Source organism: Jaculus jaculus, chromosome 2 (genome assembly GCF_020740685.1).
Source record: "Jaculus jaculus isolate mJacJac1 chromosome 2, mJacJac1.mat.Y.cur, whole genome shotgun sequence".
NCBI classification, from domain to species: domain Eukaryota; kingdom Metazoa; phylum Chordata; class Mammalia; order Rodentia; family Dipodidae; genus Jaculus; species Jaculus jaculus.
The window spans coordinates 73,965,360-73,984,560 of NC_059103.1; the positions used below are offsets into that span (position 1 = coordinate 73,965,360).

The window sequence follows — 19,201 nt, forward strand, 5'->3', positions numbered from 1 at the left end:
TGAACATAGCTGCAAAAATTCTCAATAAGGGCTGGAGGGATGGCTTAGCAGTTAAGGTGCTTGCCTGCACAGCCAAAGGACCTAGGTTCAGTTCCCCAGTACCCACATAAGCCAGATATACAAGAGGGTGCATGCATTTGGAGTTTATTTGCAGTGGCTAGAGGCCCTGGTGTGCCCATTCTCTCTCTATCTCTTCTCTCTCTGCTTGCAACTAAATTAATTTAACTATAAAAAAGAAAAAAATTCTCAATAAAATACTTGCAAATCAAATTCAAAAGCTCATGTTCCTTGATCAAATATGCTTTATTCTAGAGACACAGGGATGTTGCAACATATGTAAATCAATAAAGGTAATAACACATCCCATAAATAGACTTGAGGACAGAAACACATCATAGATGCAGAAAAGATTTTTCACAAATCCAACATTTTTTTGTGATAAAAATAAGGAGACTAGAGATGGAGGGAATATATCTCAAAATAATACAGGCTACCAACCATATCATATGAAATTGAAAAAACTCAAAGCATTTCCTCTAAGATCTGGAACAAGACAAGGTGTCCATGTTTCCCAGTGCTATTTAACATAATACTTGAAATCTTAGCTAAAGTAATAAGAAAAGAGAAAGAACTAAAAGAGATACAAACTGTACAAGAAGTAGAACTATTCTTTTATGCAAATGATATGATTCAATATATAAGCAATTCCAAAGATTTCACCAGAAAACTCCTAGAGTTGATAAAAACTTTCAGCAAAGTGGTAGGATAAAGAATTAATACACATTATATAGCAATGAGAAACATACTAAGGAAGAAATCATGGAAACAGTTCCATTCACAAAAGACACACACACACACACACACACACACACACACACACACACACACGTCAGGGACCAAGGAGATGTCTCAGTGTATAAAGTTGAAGGTGCTTCCTCACAGTCCTGCTGGTCCAGGTTCAATTCCCAAGCCCCCCATGAAAGCTGCATGTAAAATATGGTATAGGCATCTAGTGTTCATTTGTAGCAGCAAGAGGCCTGGGCACCTCACACATGCACACATGCACATAAGTAGAGATTCCATCTCACTCTGGTCAGAATGGCTATCATCAAAATATCAAATCACAACAAATTCTGGTGAGGATGTGGGGAAAGAGGAGCCCTATTCATCGTTGATGATAGTGTGAAATAACACAGCTATATTACTCTTGGACATGAATCCTAAGGACTCTTCATTTTATTACAGAGTTCATGAATATTTTTCACTGCTCTATTCACAATAGATGTGGTAGATATACACAATGGAATTTTATTCAACTCTTAAGAAAAATGAGTGGTTTTGTTTTGATTGTGCTGTTTTTTCACTGCTTAGATTTTTTTGTGTTCTTGATCCTCTGCTTCTTCGTTTTTTGAGTTATTTATACATTCTAGATGTTAATCCTCTGTCAGATAAGTAGCTGGTCAATATTTTTTCACATTCTATGTATTGGCTATTGACTCAGTTGGTGGTTATCTTAGCTGTACAGTGGCCATTTAATTTTGTGAGGGCTCATATGCTGATTTTTTTGGCCTTATTTCCTTGACTACTGGGGTCTTATTCAGAAAGTCCTTCCCTATGCCTATATCTTGAAGTGGTCTCCCTACTTTTTTTTCTCTAGTCATTTTAGATATTACATTGTTACATTGAGGTCCTTGATCCACTTGAAGCTAATATTTGTGCATAGTGAATGAAAAGGATCAAGATCAATTGTTCTATATATAGATGTTGTTTCCCCAACATGGTTTACTGAAAATGGTGTCATTTCTCCAATGAGTGTTTTGGCTTCTTTGTCAAAAATCAGATGGCTGTAGTTTCATCAATTTATACCCAAATCTTCTATTTAATTCCCCTTCATGATAAAACCATTGGAAAGACTAGAGGTGGAAGCAACACATCTCGATATAACAAAGGCTATGTACAACAAAGCTATAGGCACACAATGGAGAGAAGGCTTTTCCACTAAGATGTGGAACCAGTAAGAGTATCCACACACTCTCCATTGCTTTTTAATGCAGTTCCTGAATTCTTAGCTAGAGCACTAATACAAGTGAATGATATTAAAGAGATGCATTTGGAAAGGAAGAATTCAAACTATCCTTATTTGCAGATGTTGTGATTCAATAAATAAGAAGCCCTAAAGAATACAGCAGAAATCTCCTAGAGCTGATAACATTTTCAGAAAAATAGGACACAAAATTAACAACTTCAATCAAAATTCCAGTACCATTCTTCACAAAATTAGAAAAAATCTGGGATGGAGAGATGGCTCAATGGTTAAAGACACTTGGTTGCAAAACCTGACAAACCAGGTTCAATTCCCCAGTACCCACACAAAGCCAGATGTACAAAGTGCCCCATGTGTTCTGTCTGCCTTTTTTTTCTCTCTCTCAAATATATAAATAATTAAAAAAAAATAGAACAAAAATCTTGCTGGGCATGGTGGTGCATGCCTTTAATCCCAGCACTGGGGAGGCAGAGGTAGGAGGATCGCCACCCTGAGATTACATAGTGAATTCCAGGTCAGCCTGGGCTAGAGTGAGACCCTACCTCCAAAAACCAAATAAATAAATAAATAGAAAAAAATCTTAAAACTCATATGGAAACACAAATGACCCTGGATAACCCCAACTATCCTCATCAAAATGAGGATACTAGGGGAATCAACATTCATTTAGCTCTACTAGAAACCCATAGTAATACAAATAGCATAGTGATGATCTGGTTTTGGTTGCAGCATGGTATTAGCTGTCTTCCTTTTCTATGTCTCCAAGACAGTTCCTAAAATTAAGCTGCCAAGCTGTAGACACTGTTCCTTCTCCTATTTCTGCTGTGGAGGAATGTTTTTAAAAATTATTCTATTTGTATTTTTTGTTCATTATTTATTTATTTGAGAGCGACAGACACCAAGAGAAAGACAGATACACAGAGAGAGAGAATGGGCGAGCCAGGGCCTCCAGCCACTGCAAATGAGCTCCAGATGCATGCGCCCCCTTGTGCATCTGGCTAACATGGGTCCTGGGGAATTGAGCCTCGAACCGGGGTCCTTAGGCTTCATAGGCAAGTACTTAACCACTAAGCCATCTCTCCAGCCCTATTTGTATTTATTTGAGAGAGAAAGGGCGGGGGGAGAGAATATGGGTGCATCAGGGCCTCTAGTCACTGGAAACCAACTCTAAATGGATCCATCTCTTTGGGCTTTTACATGGGTACTAGGGAACCGAGCCAGGGTCCCTTGGCTTTGCAGGCAAACACCTTAACCTGTAAACCATCTCTGCAGCCCTAGAAAATTTTAAAAATATTTTATTTTTATTTATTTGAGAGAGAGAGAGAGAAAGAAAATGGGGATGCCAGGGCCACCAACTGCTACAATTGAATTCCAGATGCATGTGCTTCCTGCGGTTGTGGGGAACCAAACTTGGGTCCCTGGGCTTTGCAGACAAGCGCCTTAACCGCTAAGCCATCTACTTTTTGGAAGCATCTTCTGAGTCCCTTCCTTCATTGGGAGACTATGTAGATAAGGCTATGTTTGTTTAGCTTACTTTTCTGTGTTTTTTGTGTTTTTGTTCTCTGCTTAAAAGAAATTTTTTTTCAGGTAGGGTCTCACTCTAGCTCAGGCTGACCTGGAATTTTGAACTATGTAGTCTCAGGCTGGGCTCAAACTCAGCGATATTCCTACCTCTGCCTCCTGAGTGCTGGGATTAAAGGCGAACAACACCATATCCAGGCCCCTGGAGCTTTTATTTTTAAAAAATATTTTATCTTATTTTTCATTTGTTTGACAGAGAGAGAGAGAGAGAGAGAGAGCGCGAGCGAGCACGCGCGAGAGAGAATGAATATGAATGGGCATGCCATGGCCTCCAGGCACGGCAAATAAACTCCAGACGCAAGCACCACCATGTGCATCTGGCTTACATGGGGCCTGGGGAATTGAACCTGGGTGCTTTGGCTTTGCAGGCAAGTGCCTTAACCGCTAAGCCATCCCTCCAGCCAACGGGCTTTTATTTTAAGGGCAGTTTTTGCCTAAAAAAAACAGACATGCTTCCTGCTGCTGGGCGATGAACAACAGTTCTCTCCCAAGAGCCAAAAGGTTAGCTCCAAAGTGTGGCTCCAGACTTTTTGAGGCGGGAGAAAAAGGGCGTAAAGCACCAACACACCCCTTCCCCCTCCCAGAGCGGGTGTAGCCAATAAGCGCCCAGACTCCAGGAAGCCCCGCCCCACACTCGAAGGCCCTCCAATCGTAGGGCGCGGTGCGGCCAGGGACGCTGCACCGCGGGCTCCGTTCGGAGGGGGCGGTGTGCGAGGCGGCGCGCGCCATGTCCCGGCGCGGCCGGGCCGGCGGACCCAAGGTACGCTCTGCGCGTGCAGTGGAAGCGTGGCGGTCAAGAGTTGCGACCCGGCGTCCGGCCGGCGTGTCCCGGCGGGGCTGGCCCGGACTGCCTGAGAGACCATGGGCGTGGGAGGCGGGGCGAAGCTGCGGGGCCCTGGCCTGAGGAAACGTAGCTTCCCCGGGTCTCCGCAGCGGCGCGGGGGTGGCTGACCGAGACCACCCAGTGCACTTCCGGGATGGGGCTGGGAACGCGAGTTTGGCAGTTCTTGTTTGTCTTGTTTTTTTTGTTATTGTTTGCAGTAGGGTCTCTCTCTGACCTGGAATTCAGTGTAGTCTCAGGGTGGCTTCGAACTACCTACTTCTGCTTCCCGAGTGGTGGGATTAACGGCGTGCACCATCACGCCCGGCTGTCTTCTTTTTACTCTGTCTTACGCCCCGTGGTCTTGGTGGTATTGGAGAGTCCCCGCCAGTTTTACCCAGGGCTGTATATTTGCTTTCCGCTCTAACTTTCTCAGCCGTTTCTAGTCTGCCCTCCAGCGTTGCAGACGCGCAGTGTTAGGTACGACTTCCTGCAGTTTTTTTTTTGTTTTTTTTTTTAATTAATGCACCTGCATCCGTACCTCCTTTTCATTGTGTTGCACTCTGCTGCTCTTGGCATGGGTCTGGTCTTTTTCAAAGTTCCTTGCTTGCAGTGTTTGTTAAATCATACTTTTTTTTTTTGGTTTGGTTTTCGAGGTAGGGTCTCACTCTAGCTCAGGCTGACCTGGAATTCACTGTGTAGTCTAGGGTAGCCTCGAATTCACGGTTGTCATCCTACCTTTGGCTCCTTAGTGCTGGGATTAAAGGCATGTGCCACCTTGCCCGGCTCACAATTTATTTTAAAACATATTTTATTTTTACTGTTTGAGAAAGAATGAGAATGACAACGGGAACCCCAGGGCCTCCAGCCACTGAAAACGAATTACAGGTGCTTGTGCAGCTGGCTTATCAGGATACTGGGGAATAGAACCTGGGTCCTTAGGCTTCCCAGGCAACTGCCTTAACCGGTATGCCATCTCTCCAGCCCCAAATCATACAATTGTAAACAGCAAACTGTCAGAGTATGAGATAGAGGGGAACGGTGACCCACTGCTCATTGGGCCCAATACTTATTTAAAGCCTGGAGAAACTGGCTGAAGTCGGAGCTGTGTGTGTGTGTGGGGGGGGGGGGGCTCCAGAAACCTGGACATAGGGCAGGTGAGGCAGGGAGTGGCATTTCCATTTACTGAGTCCTGGTGTTCTCAATTATTATAAGGGGAAGTGCTTCCAGAAATGCAGAGCTGATCCTGGCCAGGTTGAAGGAGGGGGAGGGGAGACGAGGGGAGGAGAAAGGAGCTCTGAGAATCTTAGACTTAGTGCCTTTCTTTTTCCTTTTTTTTTTTTAAAACTGTTTGCTTGTTTTATTTATTTATTAAGTTTGTGGCTGTATGGGCCTGCACATGCAATGGACTCGTGTACCCCACTCTCTTTGGGACAGTTTACTCTCTGTAAACTAGTCTGGTTCATGAGTGGCTTTACATGGGTACCAGAGAATTGAACTCAGGCTTGCAAGCTTTGCATGCAAGTGCCTTTAACCTTGGAGTCATCTCCCAGCCCAGTGCCTCCTTTCTTGACCCTTCTTCATTTTACCCAAAAAATTTTCTGGAAAAATACATTACATATAATGGTTCACTTTTCTATGTTTCTCAAATAGCATTGATTGTCAGATCACACCATCTACTCTTGTGACATTTTAAGGAGTAAAAGGAACCAATCCCACACATAACTTAATGGTTGGACATTCAATTTCAGAAAAAAAGTCAAAAAAAATAAAGGAAATAATGAAATTGTTAAATCAGTTATCAGTTATTTGTCATTGCAGCCATTTGGCACTTTTGGCATCTGCCTCTCTGAGGTTGCTGTCCTGATTTGCTTATTTACTTCTTGTTACTGCCTTATTCTAGTCTTTGACCTTGTGTTTTTTCGTAACTTTATAGGTTTGCCCTGAGCAGTCTTACACATTGATGTTAACTGCCACTGATGTCTATAAAAGTGTATAATGAAATCATCCTCCTCCTTTCCTTAGCCTATTAGGCCCTAACAGTTCCTCCTGACTGAGAAATTTTAGTGTTTTTTTTTTTTTTTTTAAGAGAAAGAGAATGGGCACACCAGGGCCTTCAGCCTCTGCAAACGAACTCCAGAAGCATGAGTTGCCTTGTCCATATGGCTTACATGGTCCTGGGGAGTTGACCCTGGGTCTCTAGGCTTTGCAGGCAAATGCCTTAACTGCTGTCATCCCTCCAGCCCCGTTTTAGTGTTTATGACTTGTCATTAATTTCTGTCCTCTTCATTCTGTCATTTTTTCAGTGGCTTAGAAGTGCTTGCCTGCAAAGCCAAAGGACCCAGGGTTGATATGCAAGTATGTAAAGTCAGATGCACAAGGTGGCGCATGCATTGAGTTCATTTGCCGTGGCTGGAGACCCTGGCATGCCCGTTCTCATTCTCTCTCTCTGCCTCTTTCTCTCTCTCAAATAAATAAAATATTAAAAAGAATATTTCTCAAAACTGAAGTAGCTTGCAACAAATGTTACCCTGTTTCTGGGGGTTAGCAATGTGAATCTGACTTAACTGTGTGGTTGTAGGTTAGGGTTTCTCACCGGATAGCGGTTAACTGAGACATTATTGGAGCCAAAGGATTCCCCAAGTTGGTTGATGGTGCTTTCCATAGGGCAGCTCATATGGTAGTTGGCTTGTTCAAGTGCAAGTGAGAAAAGCAAACAATACAGAAACCCTGTTACTCTTTTCAAAAGTATTTCTTTGGGGGGGGTGTGTGTGTACCATGGTATGTGTGTGGAGGTCAGAGGACAACTTTAGGGTTAGTCCTTGCTTTCCACCTTAATTTGAGGCAGAGTTGCCACTCTGTTCTCAATCTTCTGTGGAAATTCTGTCTCTGCCTCCCTTCTCCCTGCAGGGGCACTGGGATTGCAGAAACCTGCCCCAGCTTCTGGCTTTTACATAGATCTGAGGATCCAAACTTAGATACTCATAGTTGTACAACAGGTGTTTTTATTCACTGAGCCTTCTCCCCAGGCTCCTATAGTCTTTCTAATGTATCTTGGAAATGACACACTATCTCTTCTGTCCTCTGTTCATCATATAGACCAACCTGGTACAGTGTGGTTAGAGAGTATGAGTATAAATGGCAAGAGGTGGGGATCATAAGGGCCTTGGAAGCTGGCAGCCATAATCGTTTTGTCTCAGAAATTGTTCTACATTTGTCACTCTGGGTCAGGCTTAAAGTATTCATACTTGGAATATTTATTTGGTGAGCCAGTTAGCATGTTTCCTTAGGCACCCAGTTTGTTTAATTAGCTGGTTCATGTCTTTTGTTAGGTTTGTTTGTAGTATTCTGCTTAAATATTTTACATCTTATTCATTACATAATTTCAGGGATTGGGGATTTAGCTTCATGTAGAAAAAACATTTTCCTTTTTTTAAACTTTTTTTTTTTTTTTTTTTGGTTTTTCGAGGTAGGGTCTTACTCCAGCTCAGGCTGACCTGGAATTCACTATGGAGTCTCAGGGTGGCCTCGAACTCACGGCAATCCTCCTACCTCTGCCTTCCGAGTGCTGAGATTAAAGGCGTGTGCCACCATGTCCAGCTAAAATATTTTTTTATTAGAGAAGGAGAATTGGCACCCAGGACCTTAGCCACTGCAAAAGAACTCCGGACACATGTGCTACCTTGTGCAGTGTATCATGTGGGATCTCAATAGTCAAACCTAGGTCTTTAGGCTTCACAGGCAAGCACCTTAACTACTAAGCAATCTCTAGCCCACATTTTACTTTTTATTGATTACATACTTTATTTCAGGGGCAAGGTATGTAGCTTTGTGGTAAAGCACTTGCCTAACAACTGCCAGACCCTCGTTCACTTCCTAGCACTGGGAAATAAAACAACCCAAAATCATAATTCATTTCAGACTTGTGTCCCCAGCTAGTGCTCCCCCGTGCCAGAGATTGGCTCACTGTCTTGCTGCTGTTTTCCACCTGCTCTGGCAGAGGTGATGTCTAGCTTCTGCTCATGCCACCTTCTCCCTGCTTTCATGAAGTTTCCCTTTGAGACTGTAAGCCTAAATAAACCTTTCCCTCCTATCAGCTGCTTTTGGTGGGGCATTTTGTCCAACAATGTGAAGGTAAGTGCAACAAGACTCAATCCTGTGCTGAGAGCTTTATATGTATTATTTATGTGTATTAACTTACTTAATTCTCTCTTTTCTTAGTTTTTATTTTTTATCTTTTTTCCTTTTTTTTTTTTTTTTTTGAGGTAGGGGCTCACTGTAGCTCAGACTGTCCTGGAATTCACTATGTAGTCTCAGGGTGGCCTCAAACTCAGCAATCCTCTAACTTCTGCTTTCCAAATGCTGAGATTAAAGGTGTGCGTCACCACGCCCTGTTCCTCTTTTCTTTTTGACACAGTTTCTTATGTTCAAGGCTGGCCTTGAACTCACCGCTTACTGAGGCTGACTTGATTTTCCCACCTCTGAAATGTTGGGATTACAGGCATGTGTTGACATACTTTACTTTTTTTTATTTATTTTAAAAAATTTAATCAAAACATCTTTTTAAAAGTTATTACTTATTTTCAAGCTGAAAGCCTCTAGTCACTGTGAATGAACTCAAGATACATGCACCACCTTGTGCATCTGGCTTTGTGTGTGTACTGGGGAATTGAACCTGGGTCCTTTGGCTTTGCTGGCAAGCGTCTTAACCCACCTCTCCAACCCACCTACAACTTTTACGTTATAGTTTCTTTGTAAAATCTTCTTCTTGCAGAATTGGTAAGAGGATTGTATATGAATGCACGGGATGATGAAATGAGCATATGAACACTCGATCTATGTTAGTAATGAAACCTGTTAATAAAACTACTGAAGTTTATATGAGGACGATCTTATACATCCTCCACTACTTTTCCTATAAATTCTCCTGGACTGCTTTCCTTCATGTCAGCAAGAACTAGGAAGTGGGGCTAGTTTTAAAGGTGCTCAGTGATGGCAGGAGATTCCCATTTTTATTTTGATGGGATGACCTTCAGGTTCCAGCTTAAGACTTTGGGCATCTCATTGGCTAATTTTCCCAGCTCTGCTTCTAAGTTTAGACTATTTAGTATTTACATCTTGGTCTAGAATATTATATCTTTTAAATGGAAGGGAAATAGCTGACTGTATTGAAGACTTTCTATACAGCAAGTAATTTTACTTAAGATACCTCATTTAAACTTTGTTTTGAATATGTGTGCTGTGTGAGTGTGTATTTGTGGTCTTTAAGTTGATGTTTACTGTTTTCCACTATTTATATTTATTGCTGTCCACCTGGGTTTTTGAAACAGAGTATCTTACTGATCTTGAAGCTCACCAATTTGGCTAGAGTAGCTATCCAGACTAGCTCTCTGTTGAGAACCAGGGATCCTCTCTGCTTTCCCAGCACTGGGATTACAGGTACATGCTACAATGCCCAACTTTTGGGCTCAAGAGATGGTTCAGTGGTTAAGGTGCTTGCCTGTAAAGCCCAGTGACCCAAATTTGATTGCCCAGAACCCATGTAAAGCCAGATGCACAAAGTGGTGCATGCATCTAGAGTTCAAAATTGCAGTGGCTAGAAGCCCTGGTGCACCCATTCTCTCTCTCTCTCTCTGTCTCTCTCTCTCTGCTGGCCATGGTGCCACATGCCATGTGGGAGGCAGAGGTAGTAGCATCACTGTTAGGGTGTGTTTGGAGGTTCTAGCAGGGGAGTTCAGCTTCTTGACTAAAGACTGGTCCTCCTCTATTTGGGGAAGGTCGTCCTCTTTGGGAGGGCTGCACGTGGAGTGGTGATGGAGGAAGGGGACATGCTTCTAGCCAGGCAGATCAGCCGAATCAGCCCTGGTGATCAATGGGGTGACAGATGTCTCAGTTGGATCACCTTTCATCCAGGATCACTGAGGTCAAGCCCAGCTGAGACTACATAGTGAATTCCAGGTCAGCCTGTGCTACAGTGAGATCCTACCTCAGCAAAACAAAACAACCCTAACTTTTATGTGAATGCTGAGGATATGAACTCAGTACTTATACAGCAAGTACTTTACTAACTGAGCTGTCTACTGGTCTGGTATATTTTCTTTTTGGTTTTTTGAGGTAGGGTTTCACTCTAGTTGCCGCTTACTTGGAATTCATTTTGTAGTCTCAGGGTGGTCTCGAACTCATGGTGATCCTCCTACCTCTGCTTCCTAATTGCTGGGATTAAAGGTGTGTGCCACCATGCCTGACAATATTTTCTTTTTATCATAATAATGTCATGACCCACATGTAAACACATATGAATATAACATATAATGTATATGCATGCCAATATGAATAATTTTAAATTTAGATTTTGCATATGAAGGGATTATATATTACCCTTTTCTTTTTTTAGTTATTAGATAGAATGAGAGAGAGAGGACACACTAGGGCCTCCTGTCACTGAAAATGAAGTTCAGATGCATGTGCCACTGTGGATCTGGCTTTATGTGGGTACTGTGGAATTGAACCTGGGCCTTCAGGCTTGGCTGCAAACAAGTGCCTTTAACCACTGAGCCCTCTCTCTCTAGCCCTTATAGCCCTTTTCTAAGTCTGGTTTATTTTGCTTAATGATTTCTAGTTTTGTCTACTTTCCTGCAAATGTTGTATTTCTTTCTCCTTCCCTCCCTCCCTTCTTTCCTTTATTTTTTTTCTTTTTTTATTTTTCATGGAAAGGTTTCAGTTTGCCCCAAGCTGACTTGGAATTAACTATGCAGTTTCAGGGTGGCCTTGAACTCACTGGTGATCCTACTACCTCTGCCTCCCAAGGCTGGGATTAAAGGCATGTGCCACCATGACTGGCCCAAATGTTATATTTCATTTTTATTTATGGTTGCATAAAATTCCATTATGTATATGTGACCGCACTGTCTTGACTGTTTATCTGTTGTTGGCATCTAACCTCTCCATTTATTGGAGCAATAAACGCATAGATGTGCAGATTCTCTGTGGTATGGTCTTAATTTAGATTCCTTCAGTTGTATACTTGGCTGGGCCTTTTTTTTTTTTTTTTTTGAGAAACCTCTTTACTGGTTTCCATAGTGGCTGTACAAGTTTACATTCTTACTAGTAGTGAACAAGGGTTCATCTATTTTTCTCCATATCTTTGTTTTTTTTAAAAATTATTTATTTATGTATTTGAGGGGGAAAAAAGGCAGATATATAGAGAATGGGCATGTCAGGGCCTCTGGCCACTGCAAACAAATTCCAAATGCATGTGCCACCTTGTGCATCTGGCTTTATATGGGTACTAGGGAATCGAACCTTGGTCCTTTGACTTTGCCAGCGAGTATCTTAACTGCTAAGCCATCTCTCCAGCCCTTAACTTTGTTTTCTTGATGATAGCCTTTCTGAGGGGAGTGGATGACTAAAGATGTAGGATACCTTTTTAAGTACTTATTGACTTATTGGCTATTTCTTCTCTCAGCTCATTTATTGATCCATTTGTTGTTTTTGTCTTCAGTTTTTGCAATTTTTATATTTCTTAGATATTAATCCTTGACTGATGTGTATTCAAATTCTTTGTTCTACAGGCTGTGTCTTCAGTATTAATGGTTTCTTTTGCCGTGCAGAAGTTTTTTAATTTCATGTAATCCCACTTGAAAGGTTAATGGGATTATTTTCTGTGGAATTGGAAACCTTTTAAGAAAATCTTTGCCTATTCCTTTATCTTTTGTGTGTATGTGGTATACATATATGCATGTATGGAATTGGTGTAGGTGTTGTACGTGTGTTTAGAGACTAAAGGACAACGTTGATTGTCATCTTCAGGAACACTGTCAACTTCTTGAAAAGAGGTCTCTAATTGGCTTGTAGCTCATTAATTAAGCTAGACTGGTTAGCCAGTGTGCTCCAGGATTCTCCTGTCTTTACCTCCTGATGGTTGGGATTACAGGTGCAGGTTGCTATGCTTGGCATGTTGATGTGGGTTCTGGGGATTGAATAGGTCCTTGTGCTTGCAAGGCAAGCAGTTTAGGGACTTTACCCACTGAATTATTTTCTTAGCCTTTATGCCTCTATCTTAAAATGTTTTCCTCTAGCAGTTTCAACATGACATTAGGGTCTTTGACTCATTTTCAGTTGACTCCTTTATTTTGAGACAGGGTTTCATTTAACCCCAGGCTATCCTATAATTCCTTATGTATCTAATGGTGACCTTGAACTCTGATCCTCCTGTCTTCACTTCCCACATGTTAGGATTACAGGCATGTACCACCACACCCAGCTTTATGTGGTGCTGGGGAATAAATTTGGGACTTAATGTAGGCAGGCCACCCACTGGCCCATATACAGAGATTATCAATTTTTTGAAAAATTAGTTTTTATTAACTGAACATTGTGGTGCATGCCTTCAAATCCGGCACTCGGGAGGCAGAGATAGGAGGGTCACTTGAGACTATATAAGACCCTACCTTAAAAAAACAAAAGAAAATATAAAAAAATTTGTGTGTTTGTGTGTATTGTGTATGTGCATGTGCATATGCATGTGTATAGATGTACCAGGTCTCTTGCAGCTACAAACAAATGCCTATCCAGCTTTACCTGAGTGTCTGGGGGAGATGAACTTGTGCCAGCAGGCTTTGCAAGCCTTTAACTCCTGAGCTATCTTTCTGGGCCCTCCACTGACTTTGCAAAAAAAATATTTGTGTGTGTGTGCACGTGTGTGTGTGCATACGCTCCAGGGTCTCTTGCTTTTGCACACAAATGGCAGATGCTTGTCTCACTTGTTTTCACATCTAGCTTTACATGGGTGTTAGGGATTTGAACCCAGAGTGGCAGGCCTTGCAAACAAGTGCCTTTCACCACTGATCCACATGTCCAGCTCCTTGACTTGTTCTACTCTTCATCCCTCTTCTCTTCCTCCCTCCTCCCTCTTCTTTCTTCTTCTTCCTCTTCCTCCTCCTTCTTTCTTCCTCCTCCTCTTCCTTCTTTTTCTTCTTCTTTTTTCAGGTAGGGTCTTATTCTAGCTCAGGATGACCTGGAATTCACTATGTTGTCTCAAGTTGGCCTTAAGCTCAGAGCAACCTCCTACCTTGGTATAAATCACCCCTGTGGCAATCTGAGCTTCAGATGTGCTTTGTGGGTAATTTTTAAGTTGCTAACTCATGCTCTTTACTTTTTATAAGCTTATTCAGTTTTTTTTCTTTCTAGATTATTAGTTTTGCTAGTTTCTATCTTTCTCGGAGTTGACTAATTTTCTTCTTATTTAATTTATTGGCATTTATTTATCCTTTATAATATTCTCTATTTTAATTTTTGTTTATTTTAATTTATTTATTTGAGAATGACAGACAGAGAGAAGGAAGGAGAGAGAGGGAGAGGGAGAGAATGGGCACGCCAGGGCTTCCAGCCACTTCAAACAAACTCCAGATGCATGTGCCCCCTTGTGCATCTGTCTAACATGGGTCCTGGGGAATCAAGCCTCCAACCAGGATCCTTAGGCATCACAGGCAAGTGCTTAACAGCTAAGCCATCTCTCTTGGTTGCCCCAGTTTTTCTTTCAATCTCAGTTTTTGCTATTTAATTCTTTTTTTCCTTTCTTTTTCTTGGTTGGAGTGATCTTAGTAAATTGTGTGCTGTTTGAGATTGTTGAACGCATACTCTGGGAATAGGATCTTCCCTTTCAATCTCAGACCCAAGAGTGTTTACAGCTCAAGGGGTGAAAACATTGTATGTTTTAGAACAGATACATGGTAAACTATTCCCTGACCTTTGCTCCCCTCTTACAATTCTGAAGACTTTAACAGAAGTCACCATTGTTTATCCCATAGCATACAAATGCCTGGGTGGGACCTACTAATCTGAAGCCTCACTTGAGAGGAGGTGTTGTAGTCAGTTTAACATTGCTGGAATGAACATCCAAATCAGAAACAGTTTAGGGGAGGAAGGGATTTATTTCAAGCTTAAAGATTCAGGAAAGAAGTTCTGTTAGTGGAGGAAGAAGTTGCTTCCATATATCCAAGCAGACAGAAACAACCAACCTGTTACATGGGTCCTGGAGAATTGAACTTGGGTTCTTTGGCTTAGCAGGCAAGTGCCTTACCTGCTAAGCCATCTCCCCAGCCCCTTAGTTCATTTTAGAGATAGATTAAATATACTTGACATTATAAAATGGACATGAGCCTTTTAAAGGTGAAAGGAAGAATTAAAACCTCGTTATTGTCTTTACTTAGAACTTAAGTATGGTTTATTGATATGTGTTTGAGTGTAAAATTGACAAGAGATAGACTTGGTGGTTTAATCTTGTTAGTTTGGATTAAAAAGCGCCTTGATTAGGATTAGTAGACCATACCCGTGCTTGTGTCTGTGAGGTAGTTTGAAGAGAGAATAAACTAAGGAGGACAGACACACTGTAAATGTGAGTGGCAACATCCAAGGGGCTGGGGCCCAGATGGAATAAAAGGGAAAAAAAGAGAAATGCTAACTAGTGTAGGCAATTTCTCTTTCTGCCTTCTGGTTCTCTGCCACATGCTTCTGCCACTATGGTGTTCTGTGTTGGTACATGGAGTGGAGTGTCCATAGGCTAAAACCTCTGAAAGCACAGACCAAGACAACTTTTCCTTAAGTTGTTTATGTAAGGTTTTGTTTTCGGTTTTGGTCACAGCAAAGAAAGTCAAACATACTACATTCCCTGCTTCACATGCCACATTTCAGCAGTGGCTCCTGAAACTGCATGTACTTCATGACCCACTTCCTTTCATTTTTTTATGTTCCTAAAAACAATACCAGGAGTGTAGGGACACAGCCATTGTTACTCCAAGGGAAAATGAATCTTGACCTTGAGCCTTCAGAATTATTCCCTGTAGTCATCTCCTTCAAAAAAGTTTGCATTCCTACTTATTCAGACCTTCTTTGGTGGACTTCACTCTAAGGCATCTTTCCCATTGTTTCGGTGTAAAACAGTCTGGCCCACCCTTAATTATGGTAACTTGTTTAACAATAGCAATTTTAGCAACCTAAAACCAGTCTCTGTGCCAGTAACTTTAAACTTGCTTAAAATTTAGTTCCATACCTTCCACCAAGCATACCAGTCCATTACTTTTAAATTCACCTTGTTCAAAATCTCTGGGTATGAGCAGCAGAATACAGCCAGTTTTTATACCACTATTCCTGTTCCTACAAAGTTCAAGCTATGTCTCCTTCCCCTTTGAAAGTTCATAAGCCAACACAGTTCTCTGTGCATTTAGTATTTTCAAACTTTCCCCAGAATAGCCCATAAATTTGACTTACCACCCTGTAAAGCTTCTTCAAGTTGCAAGTGCCAAGTCCAACCATATTCCTCCAGCACAAGTTCCAAAAGACCAAAATCCACATGATCCAATTCATTTTAGCAAGACCCCACCCTCCTTCTGGTACCAAATTCTGTTGCCATCAGCTCCACATTTCTGGGACGAATATCTACCCAGACAGTTTATGGGCAGAATGGGTTTATTTCAAGCTTACAGATCCAGGGGAAGTTCTATCAATGGTGGAACAAGCTGCTTACTTGCATAGATCCAAGCAGAGAGAAACAAGTACAGCAAGCAAAACACCAACACCAAAAACAACACTGCCAGAGTTCGACCTGCTCTACTCACACCTTTTGGGCTGTCACCCTCAGTGACTTGTGCCCCCGCCCCCTGCTCAATAGTGCATATCTGCCTGCTAAAGACTGAGTTTGCAGACTCAGTTTTAATAAAACTCCAGAGTCTGTGGGCCCATATATTTATGCTATCATATTCAAACTACTGTGTGTGTGTGTGTGTGTGTGTGTTTTCAGACATGCACATGCCACATCTTCCCAAGTAAAAGTTGGATATGAGGATCTGAGCTCATGTACTCAGTTGTGTAGAAGGCCATGATTCCTCTATTGGAATTCTATTGATTAGTTAAGAATTTAATTAATTAGTAAATTGATTAGTTAAGAATGTAATTACATACTTGGGCATTTCCTACTTTTACTCTTGTTGATTTTTTTTTAAAGTTTCATTCTATTACTGTGCAAAACAGCATTGCATCTCTTACCTTAAAATATATATTTAAAAAATTTCATTATTTAGCTGGGCGTGGTTGTGCACGTCTTTGATCCCAGCACTCGGGAGGCAGAGATAGGAAGATCGCCATGAGTTCCAGGCCACCTGAGATTACACAGTAATTCTAGGTCAGCCTGAGCTAGAGTAAGACCCTACCTCAAAAAACAAACAAACAAACAAAAGTTTTTTTCATTATTTATTTGCAAGAGGAGAGAGAGAATGAGACTGGGCATGCTGTAATGGGTCTGGGGTGACTTAGAGATTCACCAGTCCAACACAAATATGATATTAATAAATAGAGGCATTTATTTCTGGCCAGGACTACACTTCAAGCCAGGATCTCAAGAATGCAGCTCCCAGTTACAGCTGGTCAGGGTTTATAAGGACAAATTGCTAAACAAGTCTGCATGACAATAGTCACAATCCTAGTTAAAAAGGCTAAGAAAAAAAAAAGGTTAGTGGTTATCTCATTCAGGCAGCTGGTCTGGTATTTTGCATAACAAAGATAACATTTGCAAGGTACCATATCCTGCATACTACTGGTAACAATTTCCTTATCCACCTCATTCCCTTATCCATCACATTCCCCCCCTTGGGCTGGCACACCAAGTCAAACCTTTGACTCTCCCATGGGAACTGGCTGGTTTGGGGATTTAATAACCATTACTTTTATTGAGGGAATTCTCTGTTGGATAAACGAGCATTTAAAATGCAAGGCCTATAATCAATCCTAAAAGTAACAGAATTATGGGTCGGGAGATGGCAATAATCAGACTGCTGAGCCAAGGTGACCAAGAAAACAAACTTATACAAGCAGGGGCCAGCTGGTTTACAGAAGTGGGATGTGACAGTTAGCTTGTGTAGTCTGTATGATTTAAACATTTTTTTTTATATCTCATGTTGAATTCCTCAGGTTTCTGCCATTAGTAGACTAGTCAGCTTCTGGAGTGACTACAACAGGGCTGTAGTCTCCTTGTCATGGGCAGATGTCCTCCAGAGCTTGACCTGGAAGGGACCCTCTGGGTTACCAATAATTTGTTAGCTGCTATGATCAGCTAAAAACATTGTCCCCTTGAATCTGGTGTGATGAATCTATACCCCTTGGCTGATGGGTATAGGCCCAATTTCCTGAAGGTATGTAGGTCCCCTTGTGTTACAAATTTGAGGGAACACCATCAATAGCAGGAGAGTCTGGTTTACCCCTATAAATCTGAACGAAGAGACAACTTCAGCCAGCAGCCCCCTACATCAGCAAGTACAGCTAGAACTCTCAATTGTTTTTACATGTTAGGATGAGGGTCTGAAATCTGTCCTTAGTGACATTTCTCCTTTAATGAGATCTATCAAGGAGAGATCAGACTAATATCAATCAATAACTATCAGGTAAGCATAACCAGTGAGGACAATTTAATTTAAAGGCAGCAGTAGCTGACTAATCAGACAGACAGATGCAGAAGGCAAGAGTAAATGTTAGTGTTTAGTATTGTAAGCTAGCATCAGACAGGGGAGCCTATTAGTCTGAGTCTTTGTTTATTTTGTAGTATTTATAGTCATATTTTATTTATTTTTATTAACAACTTCCTTGATTATAAACAATATCCCATGGTTATACCCTCCCTCCCCCACTTTCCCCTTTGAAACTCCATTCTCCACCATATCCCCTCCCCTTCTCAGTCTCTTTTATTTTGATGTCATGATCTTTTCCTCCTATTATGATGGTCTTGTGTAGGTAGCATCAGGCACTGTGAGGTCATGTATATCCAGGCCATTTTGTGTCTGGAGGAGCACATTGTAAAGAGTCCTACCCTTCCTTTGGCTCTTAGATTCTTTTCACCACCTCTTCTGCAATAGACCCCAAGCCTTGGAAGGTATGATAGAGATATTTTGCACTGCTGAGCACTCCTGTCACTTCTTTCCAGCACCATGATGCCTTGTGAGTAATCCCACAGTCACTGCCACCTGAAAAGAGAAGGTTCTCTACCAAAAGTGAGAGTAGCATTAATATATGAGTATGAACATTAAGAGAAGTGCTAACTGGGCAGTTTGATGAGCATAGTATATACATTTAGCCAGACAGCAGCAGACGTTACACCCGTAGGGCTCATGTGTAGTCATATATATTTTTTTTAATGGTTGATTAAGACTATGTAGGCTGACAGAATTAACTGTATATTTTGGAGGTCAATAATGGAGCTATAGGACAGACTTTTAGGGACATGTGAGGAGTTCCATTGATTCTCAGCATTGTAATCTGCTAGGATAAGTCAAGGCTGTGCTGACCAAGTGGGAAGCCTGGAGGACTGATTTTCCTCTGATGTGACTCTGCTGTTGTAGATACACTGACTTGAAATTCATCTCTGGGTCTCCATCTCCTCCCTGATCAAGAAGACAGGTTACTTACCAGAGGCTAGAAGTTAGCAAATGTCCCATCATCTCCTGTGGCCTTACAACCTGGGAGCAGGAACCAAAATATTGGTTATCCTCTTAACCCCAATGTTTCCAATTGGCTTTGTCTTCTGCATATGGTTATTAATCATTCAGAGAGACTGTCATATCTGATTAGCAAAACAGATTCAGTTAAGGTGCAGAACATACCTGGTTAGCCAAGCAGATTTGGTTGGGGAATGACACAATAGGTTAAAGTCATTCTGATTAATATTTAAATTAAGTTGTCAGGTGACAGTGTAAGCTATATTTGGAACATAG

General features: G+C 41.6%; 1 protein-coding gene across 7 annotated transcripts in view; it reads left to right on the top strand.

The window, feature by feature from the left end:
- Positions 1-4,348: 4,348 nt before the first annotated feature.
- Spidr (scaffold protein involved in DNA repair) overlaps positions 4,349-19,201 on the top strand; it is a 453,987-nt gene continuing 439,134 nt past the window's right edge. For all 7 annotated transcript variants that reach the window (XM_045143466.1, XM_045143467.1, XM_045143468.1 and 4 more), the window contains exon 1: positions 4,349-4,385. In XM_045143466.1, the coding sequence (XP_044999401.1) occupies positions 4,353-4,385 (33 nt within the window). In that variant the 5' untranslated portion in view covers positions 4,349-4,352. The remainder of the gene's footprint in view (positions 4,386-19,201) is intronic.